General features: G+C 37.6%; 1 protein-coding gene across 1 annotated transcript in view; it reads left to right on the top strand.

The window, feature by feature from the left end:
• Positions 1 to 8,264, top strand: part of LOC137655373 (ATP-dependent zinc metalloprotease YME1L-like) — a 135,896-nt gene extending 127,632 nt beyond the window's left edge. The window contains exon 15 of the mRNA XM_068389266.1: positions 6,719 to 8,264. Coding sequence (XP_068245367.1) covers positions 6,719 to 6,859 — 141 coding nt within the window. The 3' untranslated portion in view covers positions 6,860 to 8,264. The remainder of the gene's footprint in view (positions 1 to 6,718) is intronic.
• The last annotated feature ends 4,615 nt before the right edge of the window (positions 8,265 to 12,879 follow it).

Genomic DNA, 12,879 nt, shown 5'->3' with positions numbered 1-12,879 from the left:
GTATCCGTCCATAGAGGCCTTCTCAAGGGGTATCCCAATCAAGAGTCTTTCTGGGCCCTCAACCTCATTTTTGGCATCTGGGATCCTGCACATGGAGAAGGTGATCAGTGGGCCATCTTGTAAGAACCGAGGATTGGGCAAACGCAATTCTTAAGTGGCATGATGCCATGATGGAACTCCACCCTTCACATCTCGGTGCTCTGTAAGCCGGAAGAGGTCGAGAGGGCGGCTGAGCGATGGAGGAAGTCCACCAAAGACTCCCTTCTCCACAGGGCCTTAACATTAAGGTCCTATGGTAAGGCTCCTCCACCTACCAGAAAACAGCCACAATCCACCAAACCTTCCACCAGCTGGACCTTTCGGGTCCTCTAAGAAGGTGTCGAAGCAGCCCTTTCCTGCTAAAGATCCTGAGGGCCCCAAACCATCCAGAGGAAGTAAAGTTGGTAAGGGAAGGGGCAGAGGCAGCTCCCGCTGTGGAGGGCAATCCTCTCACCTACCCAGTGGTGGTGGGATCCCTGCAACGCCGCTGGCAGAAGTAGCTGCAGCACTGGGCCGATCCTTGGACAGTCTCTGTGAATTGCTCTGGGTATCGCGTCCTGTTCATTCAATCTCTCCCTCCACTGACTTGAGATCCAGTTCCATCGAGCTCCTACGCGAAGGGATCCGCAAAGGAGCTAGCCCTCTGGGCCCAAGTCCAGACCATGTTGGAGAAGAGCACTCTCCAAGAGGTTTTCGATGGCTCCCCAGGCTTCTTCAGTCCACTTTTTTTGCTTCTTCAGTCCACTCTTTCTTGTGAAAAAGGCCTCTGGAGACTGGAGACCAGTCATTAATCTCTTGGCTTCGAACAAGTTTGTTCTTCAGAACTCGTTCAGAATGGAGACGGCAGACACGATCACTTCATGTGCACTTTGGATCTCAAGGACCCACACTTCCAGATCCCAAACCATCCATCTTTAAGGAAGTATCTTTGGATCCTACACAAGAACATGCAATACCAGTTCAAGGTGCTGTGCTTTGGTCTTTCCACAGCACCCCAGATTTCTAAGAGAGTGTTAACCCTAGTGTCAGCCTGGGATCACAGAATTGATATTTGTCTCATAAGATACATCGATGACTGGCTGATCCTAGCAGACTCGGTGGCGACCCTTCTTCAACACCGAGACATACTGCTCAAGTTTTGTCAGGATCTGGGAATTGTGATAAACCTTGAGAAGTCATCCCTGCTCCCCTCTCAAAGACTGGTATACCTAGGTATGATTATAGACAACAACTTGCAGAAAGTTTTCCCATCCGACAACAGAGTACACAGGTTTAGGGAGGTAGCAAGCCCTGTTCCTCAGATGAGAATAGCTTCCAGCCCAGAAGTGGTTGTTTCCTAGGTCACTTGGTATCTGTGGTCCGTCTAGTGCCCAACAGCCGCCTAAGAATTTGATCTCTTCAGTGGCGGCTCAAATCCAGTTGGAGCCAACATACTGGCTCCCCGGATACTTTAGTTCGTATGGGACAGGAGTAACGATGGATCTCCAGGGGTGGGTGACCGAAGAAAACCTCCGCAGAGGGATAGACCTTCTCGTCCCTTCCATGGAAGTAATGGTCTACACAGATGCTCCAAAAGAAGGGGGGTGGGCACATGCTGCACTACACAGCCTCAAGGCTATGGTCCAAATCGGAAAGGTACCAGCACATAAATCTCTTGGAGATGAGGGCAGCCTTTCTGGCCCTCCTACAGTTCCTGGAGCGACATCATCACACTAGTGGCTAACGTAAACATCTTTTCGCTCTGTAACAAATTGGAAAATTATAGATCAAGTAATAATTGTTTCTTTTTGGAAATATGAAATATCCTTAGGTTGCATGCCTTAATAATAAGGGAGTTTTTTTACCTGAAAATTGAGGTTACCGACGGCAGACAATGCAGGGTTAATCATGTGTTGTGGAAAGTATTGCGCATTTCTTACTTTACTGTCCAGACCTCAGTGTTGAGAGAAGAAAAATAAAAGAATTGCAGCAACCATACCAAGACGAAAAAAAGAAGATTATAAGGAATGTTCTATTTATTGTAGAAGGAATAGAAAAAAGAAAAGAATACATATATCAGATGTGGAAAAAAAGGGAGAAGAAAATAGAAGAACTAGAATAAAGAAGAAAACTAAGGTGACAGCGATGGCGATGGAAAGGCAAATCCATCAACTGAACTGAATGTAAACAATGGAAAAGATTATAATTCACTATGTAATTATACAAATATGATACTAAAATGTGAATATTACATGATTATTATTGGATACAGTCAAGTGAAACACCAGTTTAATCAAAATCTGGTTTATTTCAAATATAGCTGTAATTTTTTTTACCACAGCAAATGAATATACAGTGTACAGTGTGAGCTAGGACAAGCTGGGTGGAGAGAGAAGTAAGTGGCATGAAGCACGCCCAGTGTAAAGGAGCGAGCGCTATTTGAAATCATCGCGCCGTGAGAGTATTTATTGCTAGTATTTGATTTTATATTTGATAGGTATTGCGTTCTGTGTGTCTCGTAAAAAGAGGCCTGACTGTAGTTTCCAACGGTCGCTCTCTGCATTTGGCCATTCCAGTGGAAACTGGAGCACTATGGTCTTAGTGCAGGGATGCTCTGGAAACATGTGTTCTGATAGAATCAGAGCACAAGAAAGACTTGGAACAGTGGATAAGAGACTCCAACCTCCTACAAGGGGTAGGTTTTCCTTCTCCCCAAGTGGCCTCTGGGTTATTGTCTGATTCCAATCGGCAATGCTGCATAAACTTACTAGCAATAAAGGTTGCTTTTGTGGCCCTTCATCACTGCCATCATCTCTTATTAGGTCATTTGGTATTGTTGAGAGGTGACACTACCACCACCATAGTGCTGTACAGTATTTAACAAAGGGTGTCACTTTCTCGTAACACTCCTTGTCATCTGGCTGTTGAGATTCTGATCACACTTTCAGACTGGTCTATTCATGGCAGTAACACCTTGGCAAACAACCTCAGTAGGATAACTCGGATAGACGGTTGTGAATGGCGCTTGGTTCTGCGGATAGGGACCCAAGTCCTGGCCTTCTGGGGTTTGCCTGTTTAGACTTGCTTGTGACGTCTCTCGATCACAAGCTGCCGATATACTGCTCCTCAACAAAGTGAGATCATCCTCCAACCTATCTGTGACGTTAATAACTCCACTATAGCAACAGTCTGAATGATTCCCGGACCTTTTGCAGCTGCTGAAGGAAGCTGAAGCTCCGAGGGAGTCACTTCCCTTACATGACCTTCTACATCAACCACATGAGTAGATATACTGTATCGCAAGGCAGTTGCATCTCTACGACTTCACTGCTGAATGGTATCTAACTTCTCAACCAGAAAAGTTTTTTCACACCGAGTGACAAAAAGGAGGTCTAGATACCACAGGATATCCTTTATCTCAGTCTATCAGGCAATGTGGGCATTCTTCTGTGATTGGTGATGTAGAAGAGGTTTGTCTCTGCTTGGTGCTTCTATACCCCTCTCTGAAGAGTTTTATTATTTCCCTGAGAGGAAAAACTTCAGTCCCAGCAGTAAAAGCTATCGCTCAGCCATAAGCCAGATTTTTAGGCTAAAAGTAGTCCTTTTAATGCTCATATGGAGCTTTTAACTAACTTGCCATCAGTTGTAGGGAGGACTCTTCCTTGGAATGTGCCATAAGTCCTCCATTCCCTGAAAGGATCTCCATATGAGCCGCGGTCGAGCGTCGGATCGTGACTTGAACCTCAAACGGTCTTCTTACTCGCTCTAACCTTTGCAAGAGGTTGAGCGAGTGGCGTGGTCTCTCTATGGCATCACCAATTCAGCGGGATGTTTGTCAGAAAACACCAAAAACCCATTAAAGAATAGATTGAAAGTGTTTTTAAAATACAAGCAAGATGAAATAGAATTAGCAAAACTATTCATAAACAATCTGACCAAAATTGAGGAAACACTAAAGAAAGGAAGAAGCATCAAATTAATTAAAAAACTCGGAACATTGCACCAACAGATGTTTCCTTTCAACAATGAAAATAGAAATATCAACAAAAGAGATGAAATTATAGAAATTGCCGAGAATTTCTATACAGTACTATATAATAGTAATAAAAGAAATAACTTTGCCAATAGAAATAATGAAACGCCTGATCCGGTACCAAACGTGAGATAAGAAGTAAAGCATAAAAAATACTGAAAATAAGCAAAGCAGCCGAAGAAGATAGCCTAGCACTTGATTTAATAATAGATGGGGATTTCATAGTAGTAAAATTCATTGAACTATACACAAAGTGTCTGCAAGAATGTTTTATACCTAAAGCTTGGAAAAAATTTATCATCATACAAATTCACAATTGCAACAGTAAAAATAAGCTCACAAACAATAAATGTACAACACCACTGACTGTTTACTAAGTTCTCCACAGTGAAATCTTGTGACACATGATTATTACTGTAATTACTATTACTGAGCTACAACCCCATTTGGAAAAATAGGATGTATAAGCCCAAAGGTTCCACCAGGGAACAATAACCCAGTGAGGAAAGGAAACAAATAAAGAAACTACAAGAGAAGTAATAATCAATTAAAATAAAATATTTTAAGAACAGTAACAACATTAACATAGATCTTTCATATATAAACTATAAAAAGTTAGAAAATTAAGAGGAAGAGAAATAAGATAGAAGAGGGTGCCCAAGTGTACCCTCAAGCGGGAGAATTCTACCCCGAGACAGTGGAAGAGGCTATGGTTCTACCCAAGAGTAGAGAACTATGGTTTGATTTTGGAGTGTCCACCTAGAAGTGCTGCTTACCATAGCTAAGGAGTAGCCACTAAACAGTTACAGTGCAGTAGTTAATCCCTTGAGCAAGAAGAATTGCTTGGTAATCTCAGTGTTGTCAGGTGTATGAGGACAGAGGAGATTACGGAAAAAATAGGCTAGACTATTCAGTGTATTATATGTAAAGGAAAAATGAGCCATAATCCATGAGGAATTCAGTGTAGTACTGTACTGTCTGGCCAGTTAAAGAATCTAATACCTCTCTAGCGGTAGTATCCTTAAGGCGTAGTACTAACATGCATTGAACAAAGTTTATGCTACACATACCTATAAGGTACAGTAAAAATCCTTACGTAACATATGTAAATTAACACCAGCCTGCGGATAATCGATCCACTAAAGCAAAGCATTTTCCATTTTGGATCATATCCTTTTCCCTTACCTTCGATACAATCGTTGTGCTGCTTGGGGCACTTTTCACCGCAGAAGCACGAATACTCTGTGTGTTCTTCTTGTACCTCACGGTATTCTCACTCAACCCAAACAGTCGTCTTATGGCTGTATATGACGTTCTTTTCTTGCTTTTATCGAGAGCTTTTATCCTTTCTTCAAAAGTCATGACCCTTCCTCTACTGTTTATCAGTAACTTGAGAAGATGAAACCCCTCTCTTAGTGGTCATGGCATTGATAAAAGATCACTAGTTACTTAACAAACAGATGCTTTTGTGATGATGGATGCTGGGAGACTGAGACCGAGTCAGCGTGAGAAGTGGCATTATGGAGGGGGGTGGGGAGGCAGGGCAAAGGTTTATGTTTTCAAGCGGCACATTATTTCCTTCAGTTAACTCTTAGCAGAAGGACATTCGATTCTGAAGTTTTATATACTGTATATTTAGTCTAATTAAAAGATTAAATTGAAAAATCATAATCTATATTTATTTTACAGTATTTATGGTAATTTAGGGTTCATTATCAAAGTAACTACCAAAATTTAAAGCAATGTTAGTTTAACTTTTTCAAAGAAATGTAGTTGTAGTTGGTGTTGCCACAGGGAGATGCAAGGTATAGCTATTTGACCATCATGTATGAGACAAAAAACCACTAAATTTCATCACTTTGTCATGAGCAGATGAGTGGATGAGGTGATGTTCCATGATTCCTCATTGTAAATATTTAATAGCTTCTCAAAAAGTGACAAGAATATGGCTGACCTCAGTTATTTAAAATAAGATTGGGTAATACAGAAGTAGACGGATTAAATGCTTGGTATGAGTGAGTACCTATAATGAGAATTTTTTTTAATATCTTTACACTAAAAAATTATGTTGTGTGTTTACCTTTGTTTACAGCAATGTTTGTTTGTTTTTCCTTTGCCTGCTCATTTACATAGATGTCATATACATACATAATGTATTTCAGATAAGATGATGTTCTCCATACCTTTTTATAATGGTATCAGTTGGTCAACCGTACATTCTACGGTTCACCTCTTGATTATTAAGGCTGACTGTATTTATAATAGATGGGCTTGTATGAAAAAAAATAGTTTGGTATTATAAAAAAAAATTACATGTGAAATTGGTTGCCATTTTTGTAATAAGAGAATTTTCTTCATACGCTGTTAAAACATAATTTTACATTTATTATTTGTGGAAGACCCTTTTCCTTAATAAAAATTGTCATAATCCTTGTGAGGTGTCTAATGTTAGTAATCAGTGGTGGATGTTATATTATTATTTGGATATCCCTTAACTAATGGAAGGGTTTCTGAGTACTGTAATTGGAAGCATTCATAATCAAAAGGGCTATTTCATCATGAAAACCAGTGAAAACTTGAAAATTTTCATCCAGCTAATGCTTTCTGCTGGCTATGTACAAAGCAAAATTAGATATATGTCACACTTAAGTTTTTCTTATTTTGCAGGACTCTTACGAACGAGCGAAGGCAATTTTGAAAGCCCATTCAAAAGAGCACAAGGCCCTTGCAGAAGCATTGATGAAATATGAAACACTAGATGCAGATGACATTAAAGCTATATTAAATGGACGACCTGTACCCAAATAAAGGGAACATGATTATATTTATCATTAGATCATCAACATGAGACAGCTCATTACATTTTCAGTAGAATAGATAGGTCAGATCATTCTTAGTTAGAATAGTGTATTTTAGGTCCTCTCATTAGTTAGTTTCATATAGTCTGCACAATGAGCTGGTCAAGAGAAGGCTTCTGGCTGAATATCAAATTACAATACAATTCACATTAAAAACTGTGTTGTAATGACATTGCATTGGGATGCTGAATAATTATTATTTCAGAACATTTTGACAGGTAAACAACCTATCATTTGGAGGGTAATGAATTTTGCGTATCCATTTGATTGTTTTTGATCTTATGTTGGTGGTTTATTTCCTGTAAATTGGTTTTTTACCTGGTGTGTAAAAGGACAATATTGTGAAGTACAATTTATGCTTGTGTTGTAGTAAAAATGTAGAGGAGACAGATAAAACCTCAGATGGAGTTTATTAATTTAACGTACTTAGATTCTATTGATAATGTCTTTTTATTTGTATAATATGCATTTGTTATATCTGTTTTGTTAACTATGGAACTGTATCATAATGATGGCAGAAATAAGTTGAAAGAAAGAGGTTTTAATATGAGTTTCAATTTATTGCTAAAACTAAAGTTTATCGTGTTCAACAACTGTATAATATACGCCATATACTTGAGGGTGTGATGTTTCAATTCATTTTTAAGGTAGGATTTTGATCTAAGTCATACTTGAGCTTGCTCATTCTATAAAATACTTTGCTATACTTATTGTAGTGTGATTCTTCATTGCATCAAGTAATCACCAGATCTGTAACTTTCTGGGTGTTCCAGATTTTGTATTTTATTGTCTTGTCATATATGAATAACAAAACTAAATCTTGATATAAAAATTCGGAGTTTGATATTTAAAATAGCAAGAAGGCAGTTCATTATAGAAAACTAACTCAAAGCATTTCAAAATTAACATTTGGTTAAGAAAAAGGTTCTTCATATTGTTTGGCGATTACAGGATAAATGCTTTTTATTTTACAAAGCAAGTCAGTAAATTATAAACTATGATAAGTCCTAGTGCTTGAGTGGAAAATTGGTAGCAAACCATATTCAATTCATTTTATAGCTATCACTAAACTGTAATACTATAATTAAATATGCTAATTCTGTATATATTCTTTAAGCAACAAGGTATGAAGAACATTTTAACTACAGTATAATACTTGAAATGCTATGGTCAGCTAATTTATTTTATGGAAAAACTTTGAGGTTTAAGCTGCAGTAAATTGATTTTACAATGCTATACACAAGTGGAATCATTGGTTAAAAGAGTTATGTACAGTAATTTAGTTCTGCTATTTTGTACAATTTATGTATAAAATAAAATATAGTATATTTCAGAAATATATATGTCGATCTTGAGGTGTTTTATTATTATTATTATTATTATTATTATTATTATTATTATTACAAGCTAAGCTATTGCCCTAGTTGGAAAAGCATGATGCTATTAGACCAAGGGCTCCAACAGGGAAAAAGAAGCACAGTGAGGAATGGAAACAAGGAAATAAACTACAAGAAGTAATGAACAATCAAAATAAAGTATTTTAATAGCAGTAACATAATATCAAATTAGATATTTCGTATATAAACTATACAAACTTAAATAAAAATGAAGAGTAAGAGAAATGACAGAACAGTGTACCCTCAAACAAGAGAACTCTATTCCAAGAGAGTGGAAGACCATGGTCCAGAGGTTATGGTACTACCCAAGACTAGAGAATAATGGCTTAATTTTAGAGTATCCTCTTAGAGGAGCTGCTTACCAAGAGGAAAGTAGCCAGTACAGTAGGTAACCCATTGAACGAAGAAGAATTGTTTGGCAATCCGAGTGTTGTCAGGTGTATGAGGACAGAGGAGAATGTGGAAAGAGAAGGTCAGACTACTCTGTGTATGTGTAGGCAAAGACAAAATGAGCCGTACCCAGAGAAAGGGATCCAATGTACTACTGTCTGGCTAGTCGAAGGACCCAATAACTCTAAGGTGATTAAAGTAACACAGTCAATAGTTAATTCTAAAATTATCAAAATTTGTTCTAAGAGAAAATTTTGAAAGTAAAGGGAACAAGCTTTTACTAATTTTGACCCTATAGTTTTTATGTGAGGCACTGCCTCATGAAAACATGCAAATATGTGTTTGTATGGAAGAAAATACTTTGAAAAGAGTATGTTCCTACGTGTCCTTTCATCCTTTAAAATAGACGATGTCTTCAGCGGAGCCTGAACGGCCAATGAACGTGTTAAAAGTAGTTGACGACAGGTGATTACTGTTGAGGTGAAAAAAGAATTGTGAAGAAGCTCAAACAAGGTACACGTGTAGCAAACCTAGCAAAAATGTACAATTGTACAGCATCCACAATTTGTACAATTCTGAAAAAAACAATTACAATTCTGAAGAAAAGAATTGTGAAGAAGCTCAAATAAGGTACACGTGTAAGCAAACCTAGCAAAAATGTACAGTACAATTATACACCATCCATAATTTGTACAATTCTAAAAAAAAAAAAAAGTATAAATAAAAGCAATTGATTTTGAGAAGAGTGATAATACTGATGAAACACCAGCCACATATTTTTGATAATGTAGGAAAGGCTTTTCATCTGGATCAATGAGAAGCTGTTAGCAGGAGACGATCAATGGGTACATTATTTGTGAAAAAGCAAGGGTATTGTGTGCTGACCTTGTTAAAAAAGAGACCGGTATGTCTACAAACAAAGAAAATGAAACATTCAAGGTGAGCCATGGCTGGTTTAAAAATTTCAGATGAACTGTCATCAATAGGTATTGTTTGACATGGTGAGGCTGGGAGAACCGATTGTCAAATCAGCTGAAGCATTTGTTTCCGAATTTAAAAAAAAACGTGGATTCCGAGTCTTATTAATCATTTGCATATAAACTATAAATACTTAAAAAAAAAAAAAAGAGAAATAATATATAACAGCATGCTCGTGTACCCCCAAGCAAGAGGACACTAATCCAAGACAATGGAAGGACATAGTAAAGAGGCTATGGCACTACGTAAGACCAGAGAACAAGGGTTTGATTTTGGAATGTCCTAGAAAAGCTGCTGCAAGACAGTCTTTTTTGGAAGATGCCCAGAAGGACCTTCACACTCCAGAAGAAAAGACAATTCCCAGTCTCAAGCCTGCTGTTTTGTGCTAATGCCAACAGGAGTTGCAAAATCAAACCACCTGTGGTGTATCACTTGGAAAATCCATGAGCACTTAAAAAGTACAAAGGTGTGGAAGAGTAACTATATGTTATGTGGAGGTCAAACAACAAGGGTTGGGTGACTTGCATTTTGTTTGTGGAATGGGTTAATGAGTTTTTTGGTCGTTGGGTCATAAAGTACCTCATGGAGAAAAACCTTCCACTTTGTTGCTTAAGGACAATGCTCCTCCCATAATCAAATCCAGCCATAGAAGACAACCTTTTATATAGGAGTGTAGATGATTAGTAGCAGGGGTTATTCATGGCAAGAAATCTATACAATACTTCCAAAGGGAAATTCTTTTGGGGTATTCAAAGCAATTTAATGCAGAGTTGTGAAGGAACTATCAGTTGAAACACCTTGATGTTATTTTTTTCTGTAAAATGTAGAAAATGAGGTTTATGCAACCATCCAGCATTTCAGCCCTAATTCCTCTAGGTTGATGAAATTTGGTGAAACACTCTTTCAATGTCTTCGCAAGTTCCTTATAAATATACTGAATCTATGAAGTTTGCACATTTTGGGGCATTACTAAGCAAAAGTGGTAATTTTGGGGAGATAAGGGATCAAAGAGTAACAAGACATCAATCACCCTCTTAGGACTGGTAAACTGCATTTTTTCAATATTTAACTTAGCCGGTGATTATATAGCTGCAACTCTGTTGCCCGACAGACAACTCTACGGTAAAAACTCGCCAGCGATCGCTACACAGGTTGCGGGTGTGCCCAACAGCGCCATCTGTCGTCCAGATACCCAGTACTCAATGTAAACAAAGACTCAATTTTCTCTCTGTCGAGCTATCGACAAGACGTACTTACTCGCTGTTGCTAAACTGGAGTTTTTCACATCTATTTGGTGAAGTACTATATTCTAGTTTTGAGCTTTCGCTATGCAGGTGTTTTATCTTCATCTTAAATCTTGAACTCGTTTTGGATAGATTTAATTATGGTGACAAAGAGAGTATGGACTTTCTTTCACTTTTAAATGGCCGACCCTTCCCTTAGACGGAAGTGTGTTAGGCTTTTAGTAATTATCTTATCACGTTAGAAATTATTTATAGATTTTCCTCTATATATTTTATATCTCTCAGCCTTTATTAGGCCTCTTCGATTAACTTTCCATTTATTATAAACATATAAAAATAAATTTTAATGTTTTGTTTATATGCGACCTTTCCTGGGAGTAGGCGGTCCTAACTTGGAAACCGAAGTTAATCAACGTTGAGCCCTTTATATCGTAATTAGCTTTTAAAGAGCTAAGGATTTAAAACTTTTTAAATGTAATATTTTATGAAAGAATTTCTTTGATAGTCTTCGTACTGTTTTCAAAGATGAACTAACGTTTAGTTTATTTATGCTACGCAGTTGTTGACGTTCAGGACGTTCAACATGCGCTCTATCGTTACGATAGAGAGAGAGTGTATCACGGTTTCACTTTGCAGTAAGAGTAAATCGATTCTGACGTTTTGTTCATTCTTTCTTAGCTTAAATGTTTTAAATTCTATTTTAAAGGAACTTTTTATTTGTAAAACCTTTCAGTTTTTTCCTTTAGTCAAATAACATGTTTTTTTGACGAAATATAATTGGGCTCTTCTCTTAGGTGCGAAATCAAGAGAGAAAGAGAGAGAGAGATAGAGACGGAGGAAGAGAGAGGAGAGAAAACGTTCCGTTCAAGCGGGTAACGTTGTTCTCGAGTTACTCTCGTCCCTAGTCTCTGTACGGGGAGGAAGGATAAAACGTTTTTAGTTTTTTATTCTCGTCCCCAGGCTATGTGCGGTGAGAGATTGAAAACGTAGTTTATATGAACTATACTCTATTTTTTATAGCGGTGCATATTTGCACTTGACTCACAGGGGTGCCCTTTTAGCTCGGAAAGGTTCCTGATACCTGATTGGTCGGAAGTATTTTTGTCCGAACACCTTCATTGTTCTCGAATGATTACCAAGTAATGTGAATCGAAACTTATTTATTAACCTATATTGCTCCATCATATATATGTTTTGTCAATAAACAATGTGAAAGAATAAATATATTATAAAGAATCGTCTTGGTAAGTCTAAATTTAATAACACAATCCGCCGAAGTCAACGACAGCAGCTTGTTTTCGGATGCACGCTTTGTAATTTTGTAATTTTTCACATATTTTAACACAAATTGGGATAGATTACACTCAGTATAAGTTAAACATGTTATTATAAACTTTCTTTGAATACCAGAACTTACCAAAAACATGGAATTAATAAAACCCGATATTTGTGAAAACTTATGGAGAGGTAAAAGAACAGCCTGGCGGAAAAACGATCCCTTCTGACTCGTAGACGCAGTTTGTTTTTTTCTTTCGTAATATAGTTCGACCTATTCCTTTCAGTTTAAATAGTCTTACATTGTTTCTCTTCGTATTATTTTGCTTAGTATTTTCCCACATTCCTGTTCCTCACCGAATATCTATCTATTTTCCCCGATACCCCTTCTTTCATATAGGCCCATGTGATATCCGCACTACGATTCCTTATGTTTTGCACCTTACGTCAGTAAGTATATAAATATTAATAACAACATAAATTTTTTGCTGTGTAGCAAGTATAACCCATTCTGTAAACCTGATATTAAGCATAGTATTTTTTTATTCCCGCCTCTACACTATTTTAATGAGACTAGCACACGCTTCCCTTCAAGCCATCACTTTCGACAGAGGATAAGAAATAAGGAATCGTAGTGCGGATAGCCCATATATGAAAGAAGGGATATCGGGGAAAATAGATAGATA

Source organism: Palaemon carinicauda, chromosome 1, assembly GCF_036898095.1.
Source record: "Palaemon carinicauda isolate YSFRI2023 chromosome 1, ASM3689809v2, whole genome shotgun sequence".
NCBI classification, from domain to species: Eukaryota; Metazoa; Arthropoda; class Malacostraca; order Decapoda; family Palaemonidae; genus Palaemon; species Palaemon carinicauda.
Note: the sequence above shows the minus strand (reverse complement) of the source record. Positions and strands in the feature narration are given on the sequence as shown.